The sequence below is a fragment of the Petaurus breviceps genome, unplaced genomic scaffold (genome assembly GCF_028583685.1).
Source record: "Petaurus breviceps papuanus isolate PSGF00001 unplaced genomic scaffold, PetGlider_PUasm1.0 90779, whole genome shotgun sequence".
Lineage (NCBI taxonomy): Eukaryota > Metazoa > Chordata > Mammalia > Diprotodontia > Petauridae > Petaurus > Petaurus breviceps.
In genome coordinates this window covers 7948426-7968174 of record NW_027187344.1, presented here as the reverse complement: position 1 = coordinate 7968174, position 19749 = coordinate 7948426, and the positions used below count along the sequence as shown (strand labels likewise).

General features: G+C 43.1%; 1 protein-coding gene across 1 annotated transcript; it reads left to right on the top strand.

The window, feature by feature from the left end:
* The first annotated feature begins 1457 nt into the window (after positions 1-1457).
* PRDM12 (PR/SET domain 12) lies at positions 1458-19220 on the top strand. The gene is made up of 5 exons (XM_069069603.1): positions 1458-1680; positions 3386-3576; positions 5732-5887; positions 16604-16715; positions 18835-19220. The coding sequence occupies exons 1-5, from the start codon at positions 1458-1460 to the stop codon at positions 19218-19220; spliced, it is 1068 nt and encodes a 355-aa protein (XP_068925704.1).
* Positions 19221-19749: the final 529 nt, after the last annotated feature.

Sequence of the window (19749 nt, the reverse complement as noted above, 5' to 3'; positions counted from 1 at the left end):
CCAGCTTGGTCCGGTTCGGTTTGGTTCGGACTCTGACCGAACCCGCGTCTGGGAGGAAAAGGGACAGAGGTCGGACCCTGTAGTCTGGAACGGATTGAGGAATCTGAAGAAACATCCTGGATTTGGTGTGACATCCCCGACAAAACTGGAAGGCAGGGACGGTTCGGGAAGTGGGTTCACTCCGAGAGAAGTATCCCAAGCAGGTGAGATCTCTGGAACCAATTTCCACAGTTTCCTGCTCTCCCCATCCCTCCAGCCTTTAGGCCCCTGTCTCGGCTCAAATGGCCCCCGACGGCCTTGCAGAAATTGCGGCTCCACACACTGACCCCAGGCCTGGATTTCGTTTTCCCGGCGGTTCGGATCCTTGGCGGCCCGCTTTATTCGAACTGCCCTATCCGCGCCCAAAAAAGAAGCTTACTTCGGCGATCCCAGCGGGAGGCATTGGGAAAGCTGGACCTTGGCTGGGGACCTGAGGAACAGGGGAAATGGAGTATGGGGTTACATCGGGTCGGGAAACTGAGGTTGGGGGACTTCTTAGCTAAGATCACGAAGCACCCTTTTCCCTGTTCCTCAAAGCTGGGGGGCGAGCTGGGGAGAGGAGAAACGGGAAGCTGAGTGCAACCCTGCCCCAATCCAGAAACACTTTGGTAATAGCCTTCTGGTATCCGAAGCCTATTGGGGCAATCGGAGGCAGCAACCAGACCAGGAAGAGTGTGTGTGCGTCTGTCTATATGTGGGTCTATCTCTCTGTTTGTGCTTTTCTCCCACTCCTCGCCCCCCACCCCCCATCTAGAGAAGTGCAGACTTGTAGCAGGTTTAGAGAGCAGTCTTTTTTCCCCAGCCCCTCTCCCGGATTTCTATGCTGGGATAAACCTAGCCTCTGGTCCTGCCTCTCCCTCTGCCCTTCCCACAAGGGGAGGGGGAAAGGGGGAGAGGGAGGGGGACGACGACAGCGACGAAGGTGAGGAGGGGGCTCCTTCTCCCCCCTCTCTTTCTTCGCTCTCTCCCCCTAGTTTTGTCACTCCCTGGTAGAACAAGTCTATCTTACAACGTCAGGGGGGTCATTAATAACCAATTAGGAGGGTCACTGCGGCTCCTATAAAGGGGCTGAGAATTTGCCAAGTGGCAGACTGCTAGGTGTAGAGTAGCAAAAGGCGAAAGCTCGCCCGAAAGCCCATCTCCAAACACTGATAAGATCCATATATATATTTATCTCTCTATATAAATATATATATATATATTTTTTTTTACTCAGACTTGGCTATTAACGCTTTTTCTTACACACTCTTTTCTTGCCCCCTTTCTCTCGGTCACCTCCCTCCCTCCTCTTTCTCCTCCTCCTCTTCTTCCACCTCCTCCTTTTCCTCCTCCTCCTCCTTCCCTTCTCTTGCTCTCCCTCTCTTGCTCTCCCCCGAGCCCATTGCCGTCTCGAGTGGCCAGAGAGGACGGGGTGGTTCATGATGGGCTCGGTGCTCCCCGCGGAAGCCCTGGTGCTGAAGACTGGCCTGAAGCCTCAAGGGCTGTCTCTGGCTGAGGTGATCACCTCCGACATCCTGCACAGCTTCCTATACGGTCGCTGGCGGAACGTGCTAGGCGAACAGCTCTTCGAAGAGAAGTCCCACCACGCCAACCCCAAGACCGCCTTCACCGCAGAGGTGCTGGCGCAGTCCTTCTCCGGAGGTGAGTGGGCCCTGCTCCCTGGGGTGGTTTTAAGACGCGACAGTCACCGCCTAAGCCCCGCGCTCCCCTTCAAGCCAGAGAGTCCCGGCTAGTTTGGGCCCTGATACCTACATACCTCGATGTCCCCTTGGACGGCTCTCTGCCCAGCCCACCTCAACCCAGATTATCGTACGCACAGAAGCCCAGGCAGCTAGGGAGGCAGCCCAGGCAGTTCTTTGTCCCGGAGTTCACACAGAGGTGGGGTGGGAGCGAAGGGGACACTAGCCCTCCTTGGGGGCAGGAGCTGAGGGATGGGATGGGGAACAACTTTCTGAAACCCCAGTGCTTGGAGCTCTCGAAAATCCACAATTCTCGGAATTCCTCTCCCATTGACTTCCTCACTCTCGATCCCACAGCCTCTCCCCGCCTCTCCCTTCTCCCTCTCCCCACTCGGCCATTGATTCCCCCACCCCCACCCCGCCCCTTTTGAGCCCAAGTCCCCGGCGTTTAAGGCCTTACTAGGCGTGTAATAGCAGTTGACTCAAAAAGAAGGGTTTTAAATTCATTTAGTTAACTTGGGCTTGACCTGCGAAAGTTCCCACTTAAACCCAGAAACTTTAAAGGGGGGGAAGAGGGGCTGGGGAGGGCTGGGGAGAGGGAGAGAGAAAAAAGTTTCTTTTCTTTAAGATGTCTCAAGTTCTTATTCCTCATTCATCAACCCGCAAACAATATCTCTCCCTTTCGCTGGCATTTCTGGGCGTCCCCCTCTCTTTCCCCCCTTTAAGATTTCTGTTCCTCTCTTAATTTACCGTGAAGACTAATTCCAGTTCCATTCACACTATGTCAACCATCTAATCTCCCCATTTTGTAAGGGGAATTCCTCGGCCCCTTTTAAACAAGTCTTCTCCGCAGTGAGGCCGAATTTACTGCTACAGCATTCTTAAAGGGCTAATGAATTTAGAATTAGCAATTTCTTTCTAGTTGAGCCTAATGAATGCAGATCACTTTAACAGCGTGACAAATTGCTGGATGGGCTGAAATAGACACCATTTAACCCCCCTTTTCAGGCTCGGCGCTCTCATATTTTTTTCCCAGGTAGCTTAGAGGGGAACCTTGTAACACATTGTAGGATCCGGAATGTGCATTAGCTGCCCCCATCCCAGCCGGGGGTCAGGTCCGCCTGAGGCTCGAAGATCGACCCTGAAGGGCTACCGCATCCCCCACCTCCCCCCCACACACACACACTCCTGCCCAGTCAGGCTAGGACTTCCCAATCTTGGTGCGCAATGAAGCAGCCTTAGCCCAGGGAGAAATAGCTACTGTGTATTGTATGATAGTGCTGGTGAGGTGTCTTTCTCCTTCTCTTCGGGTCCTGGAATCCTGTTAAGGTACCCTCTAAGCGTTTTCCAAAGATCTACCTGATCCCTGTCCTCTCCCCTGTTTGCAACTGCCTGCAGGAAGGGTCGCCCCTTGGAAGACGACTTGCTTTTTCCGTGATGTCTCCTCTCCATTCCTTGCCTGACTCTACAGTTGTCCTAGGACCAGGGCCTCGATTCTGTCCCTTCATGCTGTAATCTAGTCGTCCAGGACATCGATGGGGAGATGAAGGAGACAAGTCTGGAGTCTGGGAGGGAAGGGGACTGAGATGTTCTGTTGGGACCCTTTCTTATGGCGCCCTCCACAACCTTTTCACTGCCCCATTTCATCTCCTTTCTCCACCCAGCAGAGGTGCAGAAGTTGTCGAGTCTGGTGCTGCCATCTGAAGTGATTATCGCTCAGAGTTCTATCCCCGGGGAAGGCCTGGGCATCTTCTCCAAGACTTGGATCAAAGCAGGCACTGAAATGGGTCCCTTCACAGGCAGGGTCATCTCTCCAGAGCACGTGGATATCTGCAAGAATAACAACCTGATGTGGGAGGTAAATGGAGATGGTATTCACCTGGGGAGGGCCTGGGAACAATGCTGCACTACAAACCAGATAGACCAGCCTCTGCCCTGCTAGCAACCTAGCTCCCTGGGTAAGTACTTTGCAAGAAGAACCTGGGGTAGCTACAGATTTATCCTCTTACCAGACAAAGGTATCTATGAAGTCAGAACTGGAGGGATAGTCAAGTCTCTCAGGGCAAGGCTCCAACAGAAGCTGAAAAAGTTTAATGCTACTTACTGAATTCTTAGTTCTCTTCTTGGATGGAGGGCAATGGGCACCCTTCAGGTTAATGGTGAGAAATGCATATGGTACATGGCCTGCCCTGTTCAGTCCAAATACTGATCCAAAAATTGCTATTCCCCACACTAACTCCCAGCTAGCATATGAGGATGTAACAGTAGTCCCCATGTGGGGGTCGGCATAACCATGGGGTCAATCACACACCAACTTTCCTCCTTTCCCCACTGCCTCCAAGGGCACACTCAGTATACCTCCATCCTTTTTGGAAGGTCTATAAAACCTGCCTTCTCTGCAACAAAGTATCTCTCTCCTTTCCTTCACCTTCTTCCCTTTCCCTAAAAACCTTGCTAAAGGTCAGGAAAAAGAGTATATGCAGATGTTGAGGAACCAAGTGAATCTTTGGCCTTGAATGTGTCACACACACACACACACACACAAACACACCCTCTGGAAGAGAGTCTGAATACCTAAGTTCTAGACCCACCTTGACACTAACTGGTGGATAACCTTGGGAAAAATAATTTCCTTCCTCTGAACCTCAGGTTTTCCATTTGCAAAATGAGGAAATGAACTAGATTATTCCTTAGGTCTCTTTCTAATCTAATCTTGTGTTCTTAAGGTCTCTTTCAGCTCTGGCATTTTATATGCTAAGATCCCTTCTGATTCTGACATTCTATATTCTAATCTCCTTTCCATCTCCAAAGGTAAAGAGATGTACATAGTACACAGCGAGGGAGAAATATGTAATGAAAAGGAGTCATGTTACATGACTCATCCTGGGTTTTTCATTCCCTTGCTGAATTGAATGGGAACTGGCTAGGAAAACTTCACTTCTCTTGCTTTATGGACACCTTATTTCCCAGACCTCTTTCCTGAAGGGTGATGGAGTTTCTTCCCTAGATGCTGACCCAACCACCATTCAATTGTCCAAATCAGATGATTTAAGGAAGATTCTAGTTTTCAGAAGGAGTACCTAGAATTCAAAACTAAGTATTGGCAGCAGAAAGGGAAAGTTTCTTTTTTCCTTCTCCACTCCCTACTTGGGAGACCAAATGCTACATAGTAGCAACTGAGAAGTACAACTAGTTATTATTGAACATTTTAGAGCATCCTAAGAAAGGGAGATACAGGTTATTCTCCCCATTTCATAGAAAAGCAAAGTTAGGCATCTGGAACCAGGCTCTCAGAGAGTCAATAATAAATAAATAAATAAATAAATAAATAAATAAATAAATAAATAAATAAATAAATAAAATAAAGTCTGGAAAAGAACTCAGAGGCCTCACTCCCCTAAGCTCACGGAAACCTCCCACCGATTATTTTGGAAAGAGGAAGAGGAATTAGTCTTGTTCTGCTTTACTCCAAAGAGAACTAAGAACAATAGATGGCAGTTGAAGCAAGTCAGGTTATATAGTTTTATAAGGAAACAATTCCTACTAGAGATGTCCAAAATGGGATGAACTACCTTGAAAAGTAGTGGCTTCCCCATCCCTGGAGGTCTTGAAGCAGAAGCTGGATAACTCCTTGTTGGAGATATTGTGAAGATGAATCAGACAAGATGCTTTCTGAAGTCTTTTTGTGTTCCAAGATTCTATGAATTATCACCATTGGCTTTGTGGGCTTAGCAATCATGGAATCACAGCATGCTTGATCAGAAAAGGAATAGAATTAGAAGCAATCTACTCTAACCTCCTCATTTCACAGATGAGAAAGCTGAGGCTTAGAGAGGTGATATCTTGCCTGAGGTCACATACTTCATAAGTGGAAAGGCCAGAATTGAACTAAGGTCTTCTGACTTCCCAAGTCCATTGCTTTTTCCACTGTACAATATATGCAACAAGCTTCCAGTGGGCTCTTCTTCAACCTTCCCATTTCTTAGCTTGGGTTCCTTTCTTCCCATGGCCAGGTATTCAATGAAGATGGCACAGTTAGATATTTCATTGATGCAAGCCAAGAAGATCATCGAAGTTGGATGACTTACATTAAATGTGCCCGAAATGAGCAAGAGCAAAATCTGGAGGTGGTACAAATTGGCAACAGTATCTTCTACAAGGCAATTGAGGTGAGACCCTGTGGGGTGACAAGAGTCTCCTGGTTCAAGACTGTAGTGTGTGTGTGTGTGTGTGTGTGTGTGTGTGTGTGTGTGTGTGTGTGTGGTGTTGGGGGAGGGAGAAGGGAGTCCTTTAGAGATTCTGAACAGCAGAGTTCCTCATGTCTATATTTGAATGTATATGTGTGTACTTTAAAAGAAGCCCAAATATAATCTCTTTTTTAGAGGAGCAAAATGAGCAAAGATGATCTTTACAATTTGATTTTAAAGAAAATGGTGATTAAAGGCAGCTCAAAGGGAACACCTGGCCTTTATTCCCTCTAGTTGAGTAGTCCACAGGATAGGCTTGAAGGATGCTCCATTAGGGATGTAGAGGGCTAGAAATAAAACAACTAGGAAAGAAGAGTCTGGAATTTAAAGCATAAGTCATTTCTATATTCACCTATGTATTCATATTTATTACAACTTAAAAAAACCACAATTTACTCAAACCCTATTCAATGAAGGACACTGTGCTGCACACTGAAGATACAAGGATGAGTAAGACTATCTACCAAGAGTTTCCAGTCTAGGAGGAGATGGACAAAAATAACTATAATAAAGGCAGGAAAGACAGGGATGACCTGCAAAGAAAGAGTTTCATTTATAGTCAATTTTTGGAAGAATTCAAAGTCCCAGGATATGATTCCCATACATTCATTCAGCAACACTAATTAAGTGCCTAAGTATAGAGCATTGTGGGAGGTAGGAGAGCTACAAAATTTAAATGACATGATTTCTGCTCCATAGAGCTTGTGGCTAGTAAGGTTTGAGTTTTTTGTTTGTTTTTATTTATATATAAGGGAATCATTGCTTCTGTGTCCCAGTCAGTCCCAGAAACCCTCCATTCCCAGACACCTTATGAGCAGAACCCAACAGTTCCCTCTATCAGCATCAAATTCCCTTCTGAATAACCAATGCACTCAAAACCCATTTCCTAGAGAGGAAACAGGATTGGCCTTTGCCCTTGACAGATTTTGCCACTAACAGACTCAGGGCAGCTTGAGGGGATGATAAACACCATTGCAATGGGACCTAGGGGAAAAGATGTTCCTGGGACCCTCAGCTCTGTAGCATGTAGGGAAGGAAAGAGATCGTTGGACCATTTAAATGCTATGACTTGAGTGAAAGCTGGTATGAAACACCGGACAATCTCAGTAGAGGTTGGATTATCTGATATTGAGAGAAAACTTGCTAACTAGTTAGTGGCCTTTGTGTGTCTTTGTGTGTGATTGGAGGACTTCCTGCCCCCTTAATGACCTTAAAGTAGCCTCAGTTTGAAGTTCACTTCAAGAACAGAATATGCTCTTATCTTCACATTCACCCATCTGCTCCTTTAACTTCAAATTCTCATCCTGACTCCCCGATATGTATACATTTATTCCTTTACCTTCACAGTATCCTCAAATATACATACTGTCTTGCAAATATACACATGCCCTCATCTGTCTCATGCATACTTACTGTGCCTCCTCTCCAGTATCCTCACAGATTTTTTTGGGGGGAGGGGGGCAGGATGGGACCTATGATTTTATTGGTGTCGGGAACTCCCAGTGAGGAAATTCTCTAGACCAAAGCAGGTTGGTGATTGCTTTGCAATTTATAGTCTTGGAGAATTACCTGGGGCACTAAGAGATTAGGATCACATAGCCAGTAAGTATATGACAGAGGTGGGCCCTGAGCCTAGGTTTTCCTGGTTCCGAGACCAATTCTCTGTAAACTATGACTGGCTGCCTAAACTTTTCATGTATATTTATACCTTCAGCAAATATCCCCCCACAAAAAAATTTGTTGGAGGTTAAATGGGTTTAAGTGACTTGCCCAGAGTCACACACACACACACACACACACACACACACACACACACACAGCTAGTAAGTGTCTGAGGTCAAATTTGAACTCTGGTTCAGGGCCAGTGCTCTATCCACTGTGCCACCTAGATGCCTTCATATACTTTTTTTTGCTTTTTTTTTGAAGGGCAATTGGGGCTAAGTGATTTGCCTAAAGTCACATGCCTAGTAAGTGTTAAGTGTCTGAGGCCATATTTGAACTCAGGTCCTCCTGACTCCAGGGCTGGTGCACTATTCACTTCACCACCTAGCCACCCCCCTCATATACTTTTATACTAACACATATATACTTTCATTCCCTTCTTTTCCCACTTTCACAGAGTGCCTGTCACATCATATACACTCCTACTCTAATACCCAAACATAAACACCTTTATACTCTCTCTCTGTCTCTCTCTCTCTCTGTCTCTCTGTCTCTGTCTCTGTCTCTGTCTCTCTCTGTCTGTCTGTCTGTCTGTCTCTCTCTCTCTCTCTCTGTCTGTCTCTCTCTCTCTGTCTCTCTGTCTCTCTGTCTCTCTCTCTCTCTCTCTCTGTCTCTGTCTCTGTCTCTGTCTCTCTCTCTTTCATTCTTTCTCTCTCATATCTTAATGCAATTCAACTAAACTCAACAGGTATGTCAAGCACCCACTATTTTCCTGGCACTGTGTTAGGCATTGTGGGAGATGAAATATAATATGGTTCTTAACCACAAGCAGCTCCTAGTTAGTCACAAATCTTACCACAAACATGAACATGTTGTCACATTTAAATAGGACTTAGGGCAAAAATCTAGACTGTCACCATACCTGGGATCCTACCAAAACATTCATAGCTAGAGCCAACTTATGGCTTGAGGTATGTTTTACTGTGTGTACCAGAGCAATTTAAAGGGGAATAGAGCCAAGGAAGGAACCTGGGTTCTAACGTAGAATCCAAAGCCTGAAGATAGTACCATTAATTAGAGTGGTTAGCAGCCTTTCAAAGGTCCAAAAATAAAAATCAGCTTTGTCTCCTACTCTTGACTGTAGACTTGAAATTCTGAAAATTGAGAAGAAGAAGAATATAATTTCACCAAATTATTATCTTTTCAATAGCACTGCACAAATCCAAATATCACTGATTGCTCCGATTTTATTTTGAGGGGATCTAGACTTGTAATTTCATCATTGAAGGCAATTGCCAGTCTAAAAATTCCCTCCAGTCACGTAAAATTGGAAATTTATAGTCTTAGTTACCTAGAAGCATAAAGAGTTTAAGTGCTTGATTAAAGTTAAGTCTATGGTCATACACCTAACTGTTGTTGTTTGTCCTTTGTACTCCAAGAGTACCAATGACACCATGAAGTTTGAGTCAAGGTATAGTGTGTTTGTGGCTGATCAATCCAATATGAGCTTGGAAGGCTCTACCACAGCTTGGCATGCTAAATATTTGGGATGAAGATGTCTCTAGATTTGCACATCTCACATTTCCTTTGTGCTACTGCAATTCTGCTTTGCTCACAGAGTACAGTTCCTTCTTTGCTTCGGCATGCCATGCTGGGCGGTCCTATGCCAGCATCTCCCATATCTTTCAATTGATACTAAAATTCTTCAGAGAGAACTTGAAAGTATAAGGCAGAGGAAAGACATGAACCCAAGTCTTCCTGACTCCAAGGACTACCCTCTATCAATTGCTACTTTGTCTCTCAAATTGCTGATACAGTAAGGAAAATGGAAAAAATTTAAATATCCCAGAATTTGCTTTAATAAAAAGAATCACAGGACATTAAAGAGTATAGCCACTTTCTCAAAACCAGCTGAGCAGGGTTGAGTTAGGCTAGCTATCATTAATTGTCATGAAAAACCCCACTATTGGGTATAGGAAAACATATCTACACAGATCTGACCACACACACACACACACAAGACCCAAACTTCCTTCTTCAAACAACCCATCTGTTGTGTGATGGTTAGTTGCACGTGGCATTTTGCAAGTTTTTGCTCTGGATGTCTTTGAAATGAATTGACTTTTTGTGCTGCCTATGCATGAACTGGCAAAGGAGAAAAGCTTTAAGTCTTATTGCCCATCCATATTTTCAATAACATTTCAACAGGTTAAACCATAATCTTTGAGAAGTTCTTTTAAACTTCTTTATAAAATCCATTTTGTGAGATTTTGTGATTCAATCCCCCCCCAAGTATGCAAATATATGTTTCCTAACAATAAAGCAACTGAATAAATTGGGTTAAAATTCTGAGAGATGCCAAAAAGAGAATTTTTTCCTCTGGGTAAATCTTTGTGTATTTTCCCCTCCTGTACTCATTTCCACCTCCAAAAATAACTTAAGCTAGTGGGAATTTTCCCCTAACATGATATACTTAGACATTTTAAAAATACAAACAAAAATACCCCCAAGGTTCAGATTTGGGCTATTTCTAGATTATTCTCATTCTATTTCTGAATTATTCTGATAGGAATATATCATATCCCAGCAAACTAGGTAGTCAAAAGAAGTGAAACATTGCATGGGCCTAAAAGTAAAAGACAAAAGAGAATTTATAAATCATGCAACTTTTGGACTTAAGGTTCAAGTTTTTACTTAAGATCATTCCTGTAATCATATCTCTGCTGTCTCTTCCTCAATCTCTCTCCTTCCCTCCTTGTCTATCTCTCTCCCTCTTTCTCCCTCTCTCTCTCTCTCTCTCTCTCTCTCTCTCTCTCTCTCTCTCTCTCTCTCTCTCTCTCTCTCTCTCTCTCTCTCTTTCTCCTATAAGTGATTATTCCCCCTTTCTGCCACTTCCTTTTCTTTTTTGGTAACTGCTGAGCTCCTCATTAATGGAACAGATCATTATTAGTTCCCTTTCTCTCCTTTCTTTATAAGAGCTCTGCAATCATCATTCTGACTAATACTCCAGGATGTCTATGGTATTTGCTCTGTTGTCCAATAGCCTCTTACCTGGAAGTCTCAGTAACCAGTTATATCCAGACAGCTATGGTTCCGGGACAACTGATATTCATAAGAAATCATCAAATACCAAATGATGCAACTTAGAATTTTAAAGTTAAATATGCTTCACTATAGTCTTATTCTTCCAAATCATCCATGTTTTATTCAAGCTTTCCCTATTTTCTCTAGACAGAGTGTTTGCTTACTGATGATAATCATAATAATTGCTGGCATTTATATAGTACTTTATAGCTTACAAAAGACTATGATCTCAGACATACATATGCATGTGTGTGTGTGTGTGTGTGTGTGTGTGTGTGTGTGTGTGTGTGTGTGTAACAAAGGCATTCTGAGTTGAGGGTGGAGGATCTCAGAATTTGACTGAATGCTTCTATATCAGGAAAGGTTTGCTAATGTTGGCATAATTTTAAGCTTGAGAAAATGAAATCCTTACATGGAATATTCTGACTATGAGGTAAAGAGGAGGAAAAGTTACTAGATTAATTCTGGATGCTCTTTATTGCATCTCCCCAGTCAGAATATACTATAGGAGATCAGAGTGGAGAAGAGACATCCAAGAAGGATTATGGACACTCTTTCCTTAATTCTTAGATGTACTCAAAATCCTTCTTATACCCTAAGCCTCCAAAAAGCCTGGCTGGAAGCAGTTCCAGGTGATATTTCCAGTTCCTTTCTAGAGACCCATCATGCAGTCTTTGAGGAAAATGTATTGCTTCTCAATTATGATGTAATTGTTTTTTTTTGTATTGGCTTTTACATCAGTATGTATTTGTATTTTGTATTTCAAAATGTTAGAAAACTTCCTCCAGCTTCTAGATCTTTCCTCTCTAAGACTGCCTTTCATCTATTCTATATCTTGTAGGTAGTGGTCTATGTTTGTTGTCCTCACTTCCCCATCTCCCTCCCATTAAAATGTAAACTCCTTGAAGACAAGGGTTGCTTTTCCTTTTTTTTCCCCTTTCTCTTTGTATCTCCAGCACTTAGCACAGTGCCTGGCACATAGGCAATATTTAATAAATGCTTGCTGATTGACTGATTTTAAACGTCACCAAATTCCATATTTCCTTAAAATTACTTCTAAAATCTTGTTTGAGATAGCAAATAGAAATTCATGTGGGAGTCACACAGAATATCACCATCACCATCATTATGGTTATCAATAATAATAGTAACTGTGACTTTCTATGGAAACAAAAAGGGTTAATGCTGAATTGGAAATTTTCCCAAATCAAACCCCTGCATTCATAGTTGAAGTCTTGAAGGAATCCAGGCAGCAAATAACAGATCCCTGGAACCCAAATTAGTCTCTGAAATGCAGATCTATTGGAAATGGTCAGGCAGACATATAGACACCAGAACAGAACTTTGTCATCTTTAATGACCCTTGACTGGCATGACTTTGGAGCTCACCTGGCCAAATACCTGGCCTTAGAAATGCCAGACAATATACCTGTCATATTTTGGAAGGTTGTGGGTTATATCAGCCCTGTCACAAGGGTTAAGGTGGTTTTTACAGAGGTTTCTGGGAGGAAGCTTAGAGAAGAAGAGAGAGAAAATGTCTTATTTTATTATTATTTTTTGTAACAATGGTGATCAGCACAGATCACCTTAAAAGGAAGATTATGAGATTTGGACATGTCACCTTATCTGCAATAGACCATCAGTGATGGAGTCATAGTTGTTGTTGCTTAGTGCATAAAATGTTAAAGCTAAAAGAGAGCATAGGTTATAGAATAACTGAATAGGAAGGAACCTTAGAATATGGAATGTCTGAACACAGAATCATCAGATGCTAGACGTCAAATGTAACTTAGAGGTCATCTTGTCTCTCCCCACCCCTCACCCCACAACACCTTATTTTATAGATGAGGAACCTGAGACCTAGAAAGGAGAAATTATTTGCAAGCTCACATCATATCCATGATAGAATAAGGGTCTTGAGTATTGTTCCTTTTCTTTTCATTTTTTGCTTTTTGGAGGGGGAAAGGCAGGACAATTGGGGTTAAGTGACTTGCTCAAGGTCACACAGCAAGTAAGTGTGTCAAGTGTCTGAGGTTGGATTTGAACTCAGGTCCTCCTGACTCCAGGGCTGGTGCTCTATTCACTGTGCCACCTAGACACCCTTTGAATATAATTTCTGAGGGAGAAATAATTAAGAAAGATGGTTTTCACACCATTTTAGTCATAATAATAAGGTACCAGGAAGTTTTGCTCCTTGTTACAGTGGGAAAAATGAGAAATGGAGCTCATTGTTCAAATCCTGTCTATCATTTCAATGTTTATTGACTGACTGATTAACTGACTAGCTATGTGACTTCGGGCAAGTTATGTCAATTCCTTATCCATAAAGTGAGAGAGTTGGCCTAGGTGACTTCTAAGGTGTCTTCCAGCTTCCCCCCCCCCCCACTGCATCTCCCTCTTGCCCTGTTCACTGCTGCATCTTTCTCACTCTATTCCCCCATTAGACAATTCTGCTAAAATTGCAGACCTTCTGGGAAGGAAGTAAAGACTAATCACCTCATCTCTTTCACAGCTTTATCCCCCTCCTAATTCTAATGCTATTTATAAGACTTTCAGAAATCTGTGCCTAGATTTCCTTCCAGAACAAATATGTTTCCTTTGCTCTGGGAAGTCCTGAGAACATCTAGGAAAGTAAGGTACAGGAGATTAACACCAGGACATGACCATTTGCCTTCATTAGCTTAAGTGTTTGCAGACCAGAGTTAAATGTCCTTTGGAAAAGCAGAATCCAATATTTTTCTGGCCAGATCGCCTGGCCTTTCTCCTTTGGTTCAATCCAGGCTCAGATACTCCATCTATCTTGCTATTAGGTAGCTATTAAAGGCAAGAGAAGAAGATGGCATAGTGAATAGAATGCCAGCCCTGGAGGCAGACCTGGATTCAAATTCTACCCTATTTTATGTGACCTTAGTGAAGTGACAACTTTCTTAGCCTGTTTCTTCATCTGTAAAATGGGTATAGTATCTGCCCCAGAGGACTGTTAAGAAGTCAAGGGATAATGAATATAAAGTGTTATGCAACACTTTCTTAAAGTGCTATAGAAACTCCAGCTATTCTTATCTAATCCCAAATCTTTTCTCCAAACTGAGCAGTGGAACAAATCAATCATTATCATCCCCCAGGTGTCTGAGAATCTAAATCTTTCCAGCTTCAGAGCCATCCAGCTAGACCAGATCCATGATGTGTATTATTCTGGGGAACAAGACTCTCAGAACACTAGCCTTTTCCTCAGGACAGATTTCTTAGTAGGGAAGTACAGGGACCCAGGATACCTGCCTTTCAGACTCCCCTCTCTTTGACTCAGATTCTGTGGCTATGATTAAAAGGATTCATTCCTCTCTCAATCAGTCTGCAAATCCAATGGGTTAAAGACTCTTGACTTCACTGAGGTTGACTGGACATCGATAAAGAGTTTGGCACTCCTTTTAGGATATCAGCAAATCCCTGGGTTTTCTGGTTATGCACAGCCTGAACCAGCTGCCAGTGGAAAATTCCTCCAGCCCCACTTTGTCACATAAGGATCCTTCCCCTATTCTCTTTGACAAGGAATATCTATTCTTGTGATTCTATTTTGAAAAATACAACACTCTCCTTTCTTCTCCCCTTCTTTCTTTCCTTCCTTTCTTCTCTCCCTCCATTCCTTTTCTTCCTTCCTTTCTTCTTTCCATCCTTCCTATTTTTTCTTCTACTAATGGGGACCTTTGTGATGATCCCAATTTTCTTCTGTCTATTCTTGAGCTCTTTTCATCTTTTTCTTCATAACTTTTTCTCATATAGTCTGAGCCTTGCAAGGATGGTATTTTGGGTTCATTTTTCTTTGCACAATGAAAAGAATCATAAATCTTTCTTTATTATTTTTTTTTGTTGCCACCAAAGTGGGTTTGGAATCCAAAGACAAAAATGACATCTGGTGTAGCTGTGTACATTTTGGTCAATTGCTCCTGAGTTTCAGTCTTGGGCACTGTAGCTTTCCTAAGATCTATGACCATCTGTTTACACTAAGTCTGTGTGTCATGAACTCACTGGCTCTGATGATTGCCTGGTTCATAATGGAGACTCTCTTATCAATCAAAAGGGGAAGAAAAGGCCATTTGCATGATTTATCAGTGTATTATCTCCCCTTAAATTTTTTGTCCCATATGTATTTTTTTTAATTCAAAAGGAACTCAAAGGAATTTGTGATTTCTTTCTCTTTTTTGGGGGGAAGGGTGAATTTCATTGTTCTTCTTGAGATCACTAGAGGATGCCAATCACTATAGCCAGGAATAAAAATTAATTAATCAACAAGTACCTCTGAGTCTCAACTTCCCCATTTGTAAAATGAAGGTGTTGGCTTAGATTATCAATAAGGTCCCATCTGTCTCTAAATCCTATGATCCAAGATGAGAGAGCTACAGAGAATTTGAAAGTAATTGAACAAAAAGGAGGAAGAAGAGTTAAAGAGAAGCATTTATTATTGAGCCTGCTATATAATTCTGCCTTGTAAAAGCTGATAATGGCTTAAATTTATGTAATGCTTTGAAGTTTGCAAAGCCCTTTACATACATTAATCTTATCTGAGAGAAAGAATTGTTGGAATATCCAACATCTGATCAGGAACGACTCATAAACAGAAGAAATGAGAGCCTAGGCACAGCACTGTGGTGGTCTACATCATGCCACACAGTCTTAGGAAACACCTGAATGGTTGCAGGGGGTTTGAATGAAGATGGTTTCCTTGCATTTTCTTCTGATCAGTATATCCCAGAGTGGGAATTATATTTTTAAAATTATAATAATAATAGCTCATGTTTTTACAGAGCATTATAGTTAAAAAAAAACAACCCTCACCATAACTTGTGAGGTAGGAAGTCAAATGTTATTTCCTACCCCATTTTTCAGATGAGGACACTGAGGTTCAGAGCACATAAGAGTTTGGACCTGAGTCATATGGTGAATGGCAGATCTGAAAATTCAAACTCAGGTCCTCTGACCCCAAGTTTAATGTTCTTTTCTCTGTACCACGTTGACTCTCGATTTTATCAAAGTCTTTCTTGCTACGTGGGTTCTGCACACTATAGAGCCTTACTTCCTACACTTTGTAATTTTTAAAAGTACTATGTCTAGCCCAGTGACCAAATATAACAGCATATGCAGCATTCTATATACATAGTCCTATACCTCTCTACCCTGAGGAAGGAAATATTTGAAAATCATTTCATGAACTGATTTCAAAATCAAAATGTCACTACATTTAATCTAAATTCAGCTGTCTCTCAGATATTACACCCCCCACACACACACACTTTATTATAGTTTCTGCTGTGTGCCCTATTATCCATATATTGGGCTAATGAAGCTTTGAAAACCCATTTTATTGACTCTGGCACAGGACTTCTTTCTTCCCAGTCATAATTTTCAGAAATGGACTTATCTAGGCCATGGGGAGGGGAGCAGGCCAACAAAACCTTCAGTCCCTCAGGGATCCTTTTTATAGAATTATCTAGATTCCCTCTCCATGTTACATGGATAAGGGCTAGTGAATAGCAATTGAAGGATCCCATATAGGTGAAAAGAATTCCAGGATGCTGGACTAAGTTGCCAAAGTGGTAGAACTACAGATATGACCACATTAAAATTCTCAGAGTTTGATTTAGATTTTAAGAGAATCATAGAATTTAGCCAGGAGGGATCTAAGAAACTACTTAATTAAACATTTTTATTTTAAAGTAGAGAAAACAGGCTCAAGAGAATGAGTTGCCAAAGCTACTGAACTATTCAATAGTAGAATGCCGGTCTTTCCCCTCCAAATCCAGCATTCTTTTCCCTTTATGAAGCGATACAGTAAGAAACTTGATCTTCCTCTCTCTCTCTCATTGCCTATCTACTCCCGGTCTTTTTTTTTTTCTGCAGATGATTCCTCCAGATCAAGAGCTGCTGGTTTGGTATGGGAACTCCCATAATACTTTCCTGGGGATTCCTGGTGTCCCAGGGTTGGAAGAAGAACAGAAGAAGAATAAACATGGTAGGTAGTCCTTAACCAGCCGGGCCATCATTACAGGTGGCCCTTTGTATTTCTCTGCTTCCTTTTTAACCTCAGGGCAGTGATAGTCATTAGTTTCTAATTGGAGGGGAAAGAAAGAAAACCAAATGATTCTTCCTGCAGTTTTTGTGATACCTTCCCTCCTCATTCCTCCACCCCCAAAACAGATAAAGCATCAGAAGCCTCTTTTGATGGATTTCACACTGTTTCTATGGTTCAAGTGGGGCTTTGCTTGATTAAGCTCGTAACCCCAAACTGAGACTGACCAATAAGGTTTAATTTGCCCTTCCCCAAGATACCAGGCCACTAGGCAGAGCTTTCAAGAGTGATAGCTAGCTAGCAAAGATTTATTTATGTATTCACTACTTATGTACCAGGCACTGCTCTAAGGGCTGGGGATACAAAGAGAGGAAAAAACAAAACCAGTTCCTGCTCTCAGGGAACTTACAGGGAGACTATATGCAAACAACTAATTACAACTAAGGTATAGATGGGATAAATTGAAGATAATCTCAGAGGGAAGGCACTAAGGAAGGGCTGGGAAAGGCTTCTTGCAGAAGTAGGACTTTGCAGAAGTTAAGACTTCAGTGTCAAAGGAGAGAATGGGATATGTTACAAAGGTAGGAACAAGATTTGACAACTGACTTGATATACAGGGTAAAAGAATGGGGAATTGAGGATTACATCTAGGTCCTGGGTAACTGGGAGCATGGTGGTGCCCTCAATAGTGATAAGAAAGTTAGGAAAAGAGGTAAGTGGGGGGAGGGAGCAGAAAAAATAAGTTCAGTTTTACACCTGCTGTACTTAAGATGACTAAGGGATACCCAGTTTAAGATGTCCAAAAGGTAGTTAGAAATGCAGGACTGGAGGACAGAGGACAGATGTAAGGTTAGGACAGGATAAGTAGATCTGAGAATCATCTTCAGAGAGATAATAATTGCATCAAAAGGTGCTGATTTCATTAAGGGAAATAGTATAAAGGAAGAGGATAATAGGGCCTAGGATAGAATCTTGGGGGACACCTCTGGTTAGCTTCTGCTAAAGTACATAAAGTATGTTACCTGGAATATTCACTGGCATCTAGAGTTAGCTACTCTAAAATGGTGACCCCTCCAAGGAAGGCAGTGAGTTGTGGCAGCAACAGCACTGGAAACCCAGGTTATAACTACTAATTCATTGGGCTAGTCAGTGCTCCTGTCACTGCTCCTTTCTGAGCCTTAGCCTCCCTGTCAAAAGAGATCTATTCTAGATCATCATGAAGGTTCCTTCCAGTTATGAGAGGCTATAATTTTAAATAACTTATAAAAATAATAGAATCTCAGAGATGGTTGAGATCTCCACCAAATCCAGTCTGCACCAAACAAGGACTTCCCTCTACATTTTTGACAAGTGGTCATTCAACCTTTACTGCAAAGTCAACGCACCAGTTTCCAGGGATTAATGCCACTGTTCTTTGCAACCCCACCATCCCCATAAGACCAGGGCCCTAGGAAAATGACCCAAAGCCCTCTGTGGTAGGTCAGTCCCTGGCAGAGGCAGGATGACAGTTTCTGGGTCAAAGTGCAAATCAATCAATGAATTTACTTTTGCAGAGCATTACTTTTTTTTTTTTTTACAAAGCATTTACTTTTACTATCTAAATTTTAAAATATTTTTGTTTTTACATCATGGTCATTTTCAAATTATCCTCCTTCTCTTCCCCAAAGAGCTACCCCTTGTAATAAAGAATGAAAAAAAAAATCCAGAAAAAACATCTCAGTAAAACTAACCAACACATCAGCTGAGTATTACAGTATATGTAATGTTCTATACCCATAGCCCCCATTTCTACAAAGTAGGGAGAGGAGTGCATTTTTCTTTCTCTTCTTCAGGCTTCTACAAGCCTATGTTAAATAACTACTTTAGAGGAGGGATTTTGTTAGGCTCTGGGCATACAAAGAAAAAAATGAACCGGTGCCTGCCCTCAAGGAGTTTACATTTATCTACATAAAAGGGACTAGAGTTTCCAGCTAAGGTCTATTTAGTGAGTGAAGTCATCGGTCTAACCTGGCTGCTCCGCTCTTCCTTCCCTCCCCACTCCTTGCCCCGCTGCCCTGGCCAGAGGACTTCCATCCAGTGGACACTGCAGCCAACACTGCGGGCCGTATGCGCTGCGTCATCTGCCACCGGGGCTTCAACTCCCGCAGCAACCTGCGCTCTCACATGCGCATCCACACCCTGGACAAACCCTTCGTCTGCCGCTTCTGCAACCGGCGCTTCAGCCAGTCCTCTACGCTCCGCAACCACGTCCGCCTGCACACTGGCGAGCGCCCGTACAAATGCCAGGTGTGCCAGAGCGCCTACTCGCAGCTGGCGGGGCTGCGGGCGCACCAGAAGAGCGCCCGCCATCGACCCCCCAACGCCTCGCTGCAGGCCCACTCCCCGGCCCTGCCCGTGCCCCACCCCACCTCCCTCGCAGCGCACCACATTCCCACCATGGTGCTGTGAGATGCCCTGGCTGGCCTGCGACGGGAGGCATTGGAGACTGGCATCGCGGCGCAGCCCTTTCTCCTATCCTCTCTATTCCTTCCTTCCCGAGATCTGTGAAAGCTGACCTGTTGGAATGGGAAGGGGAGTGCAGAGGAGGAGCTGGTTTCATCATTTGGTTTTAAGGCAGCTGAGTAAGTCCCCTCTCCCACTCAGCTTGCATAGTTTGCATACTGCCTCCTTCTCCTGGGAGCTTGGGGAGGAGGGACAGAAGAAGGCACACTCAGTGTGTTTGATATATACATATACATATATATTTTTTCTTCTTACATCACCATCTTTTGGCCCTTGTAAGTCAATCTGTATCCCCCTGCTCCTCACCTAGCTATCCCCAGGTCCCAAGCCTATGAGGCTTTTCCCTTCTCAGGAAGGGGGTAAGAAGGTGGGTGGGGGAATGAGTGAGGGAAGGGGAAGGAGTGGGATGGAGCAATCAAAGTTATCTGCTCCACCTCACCTCCACCTCCAGCCTAGCTCCAGAAAGCTGTGATTC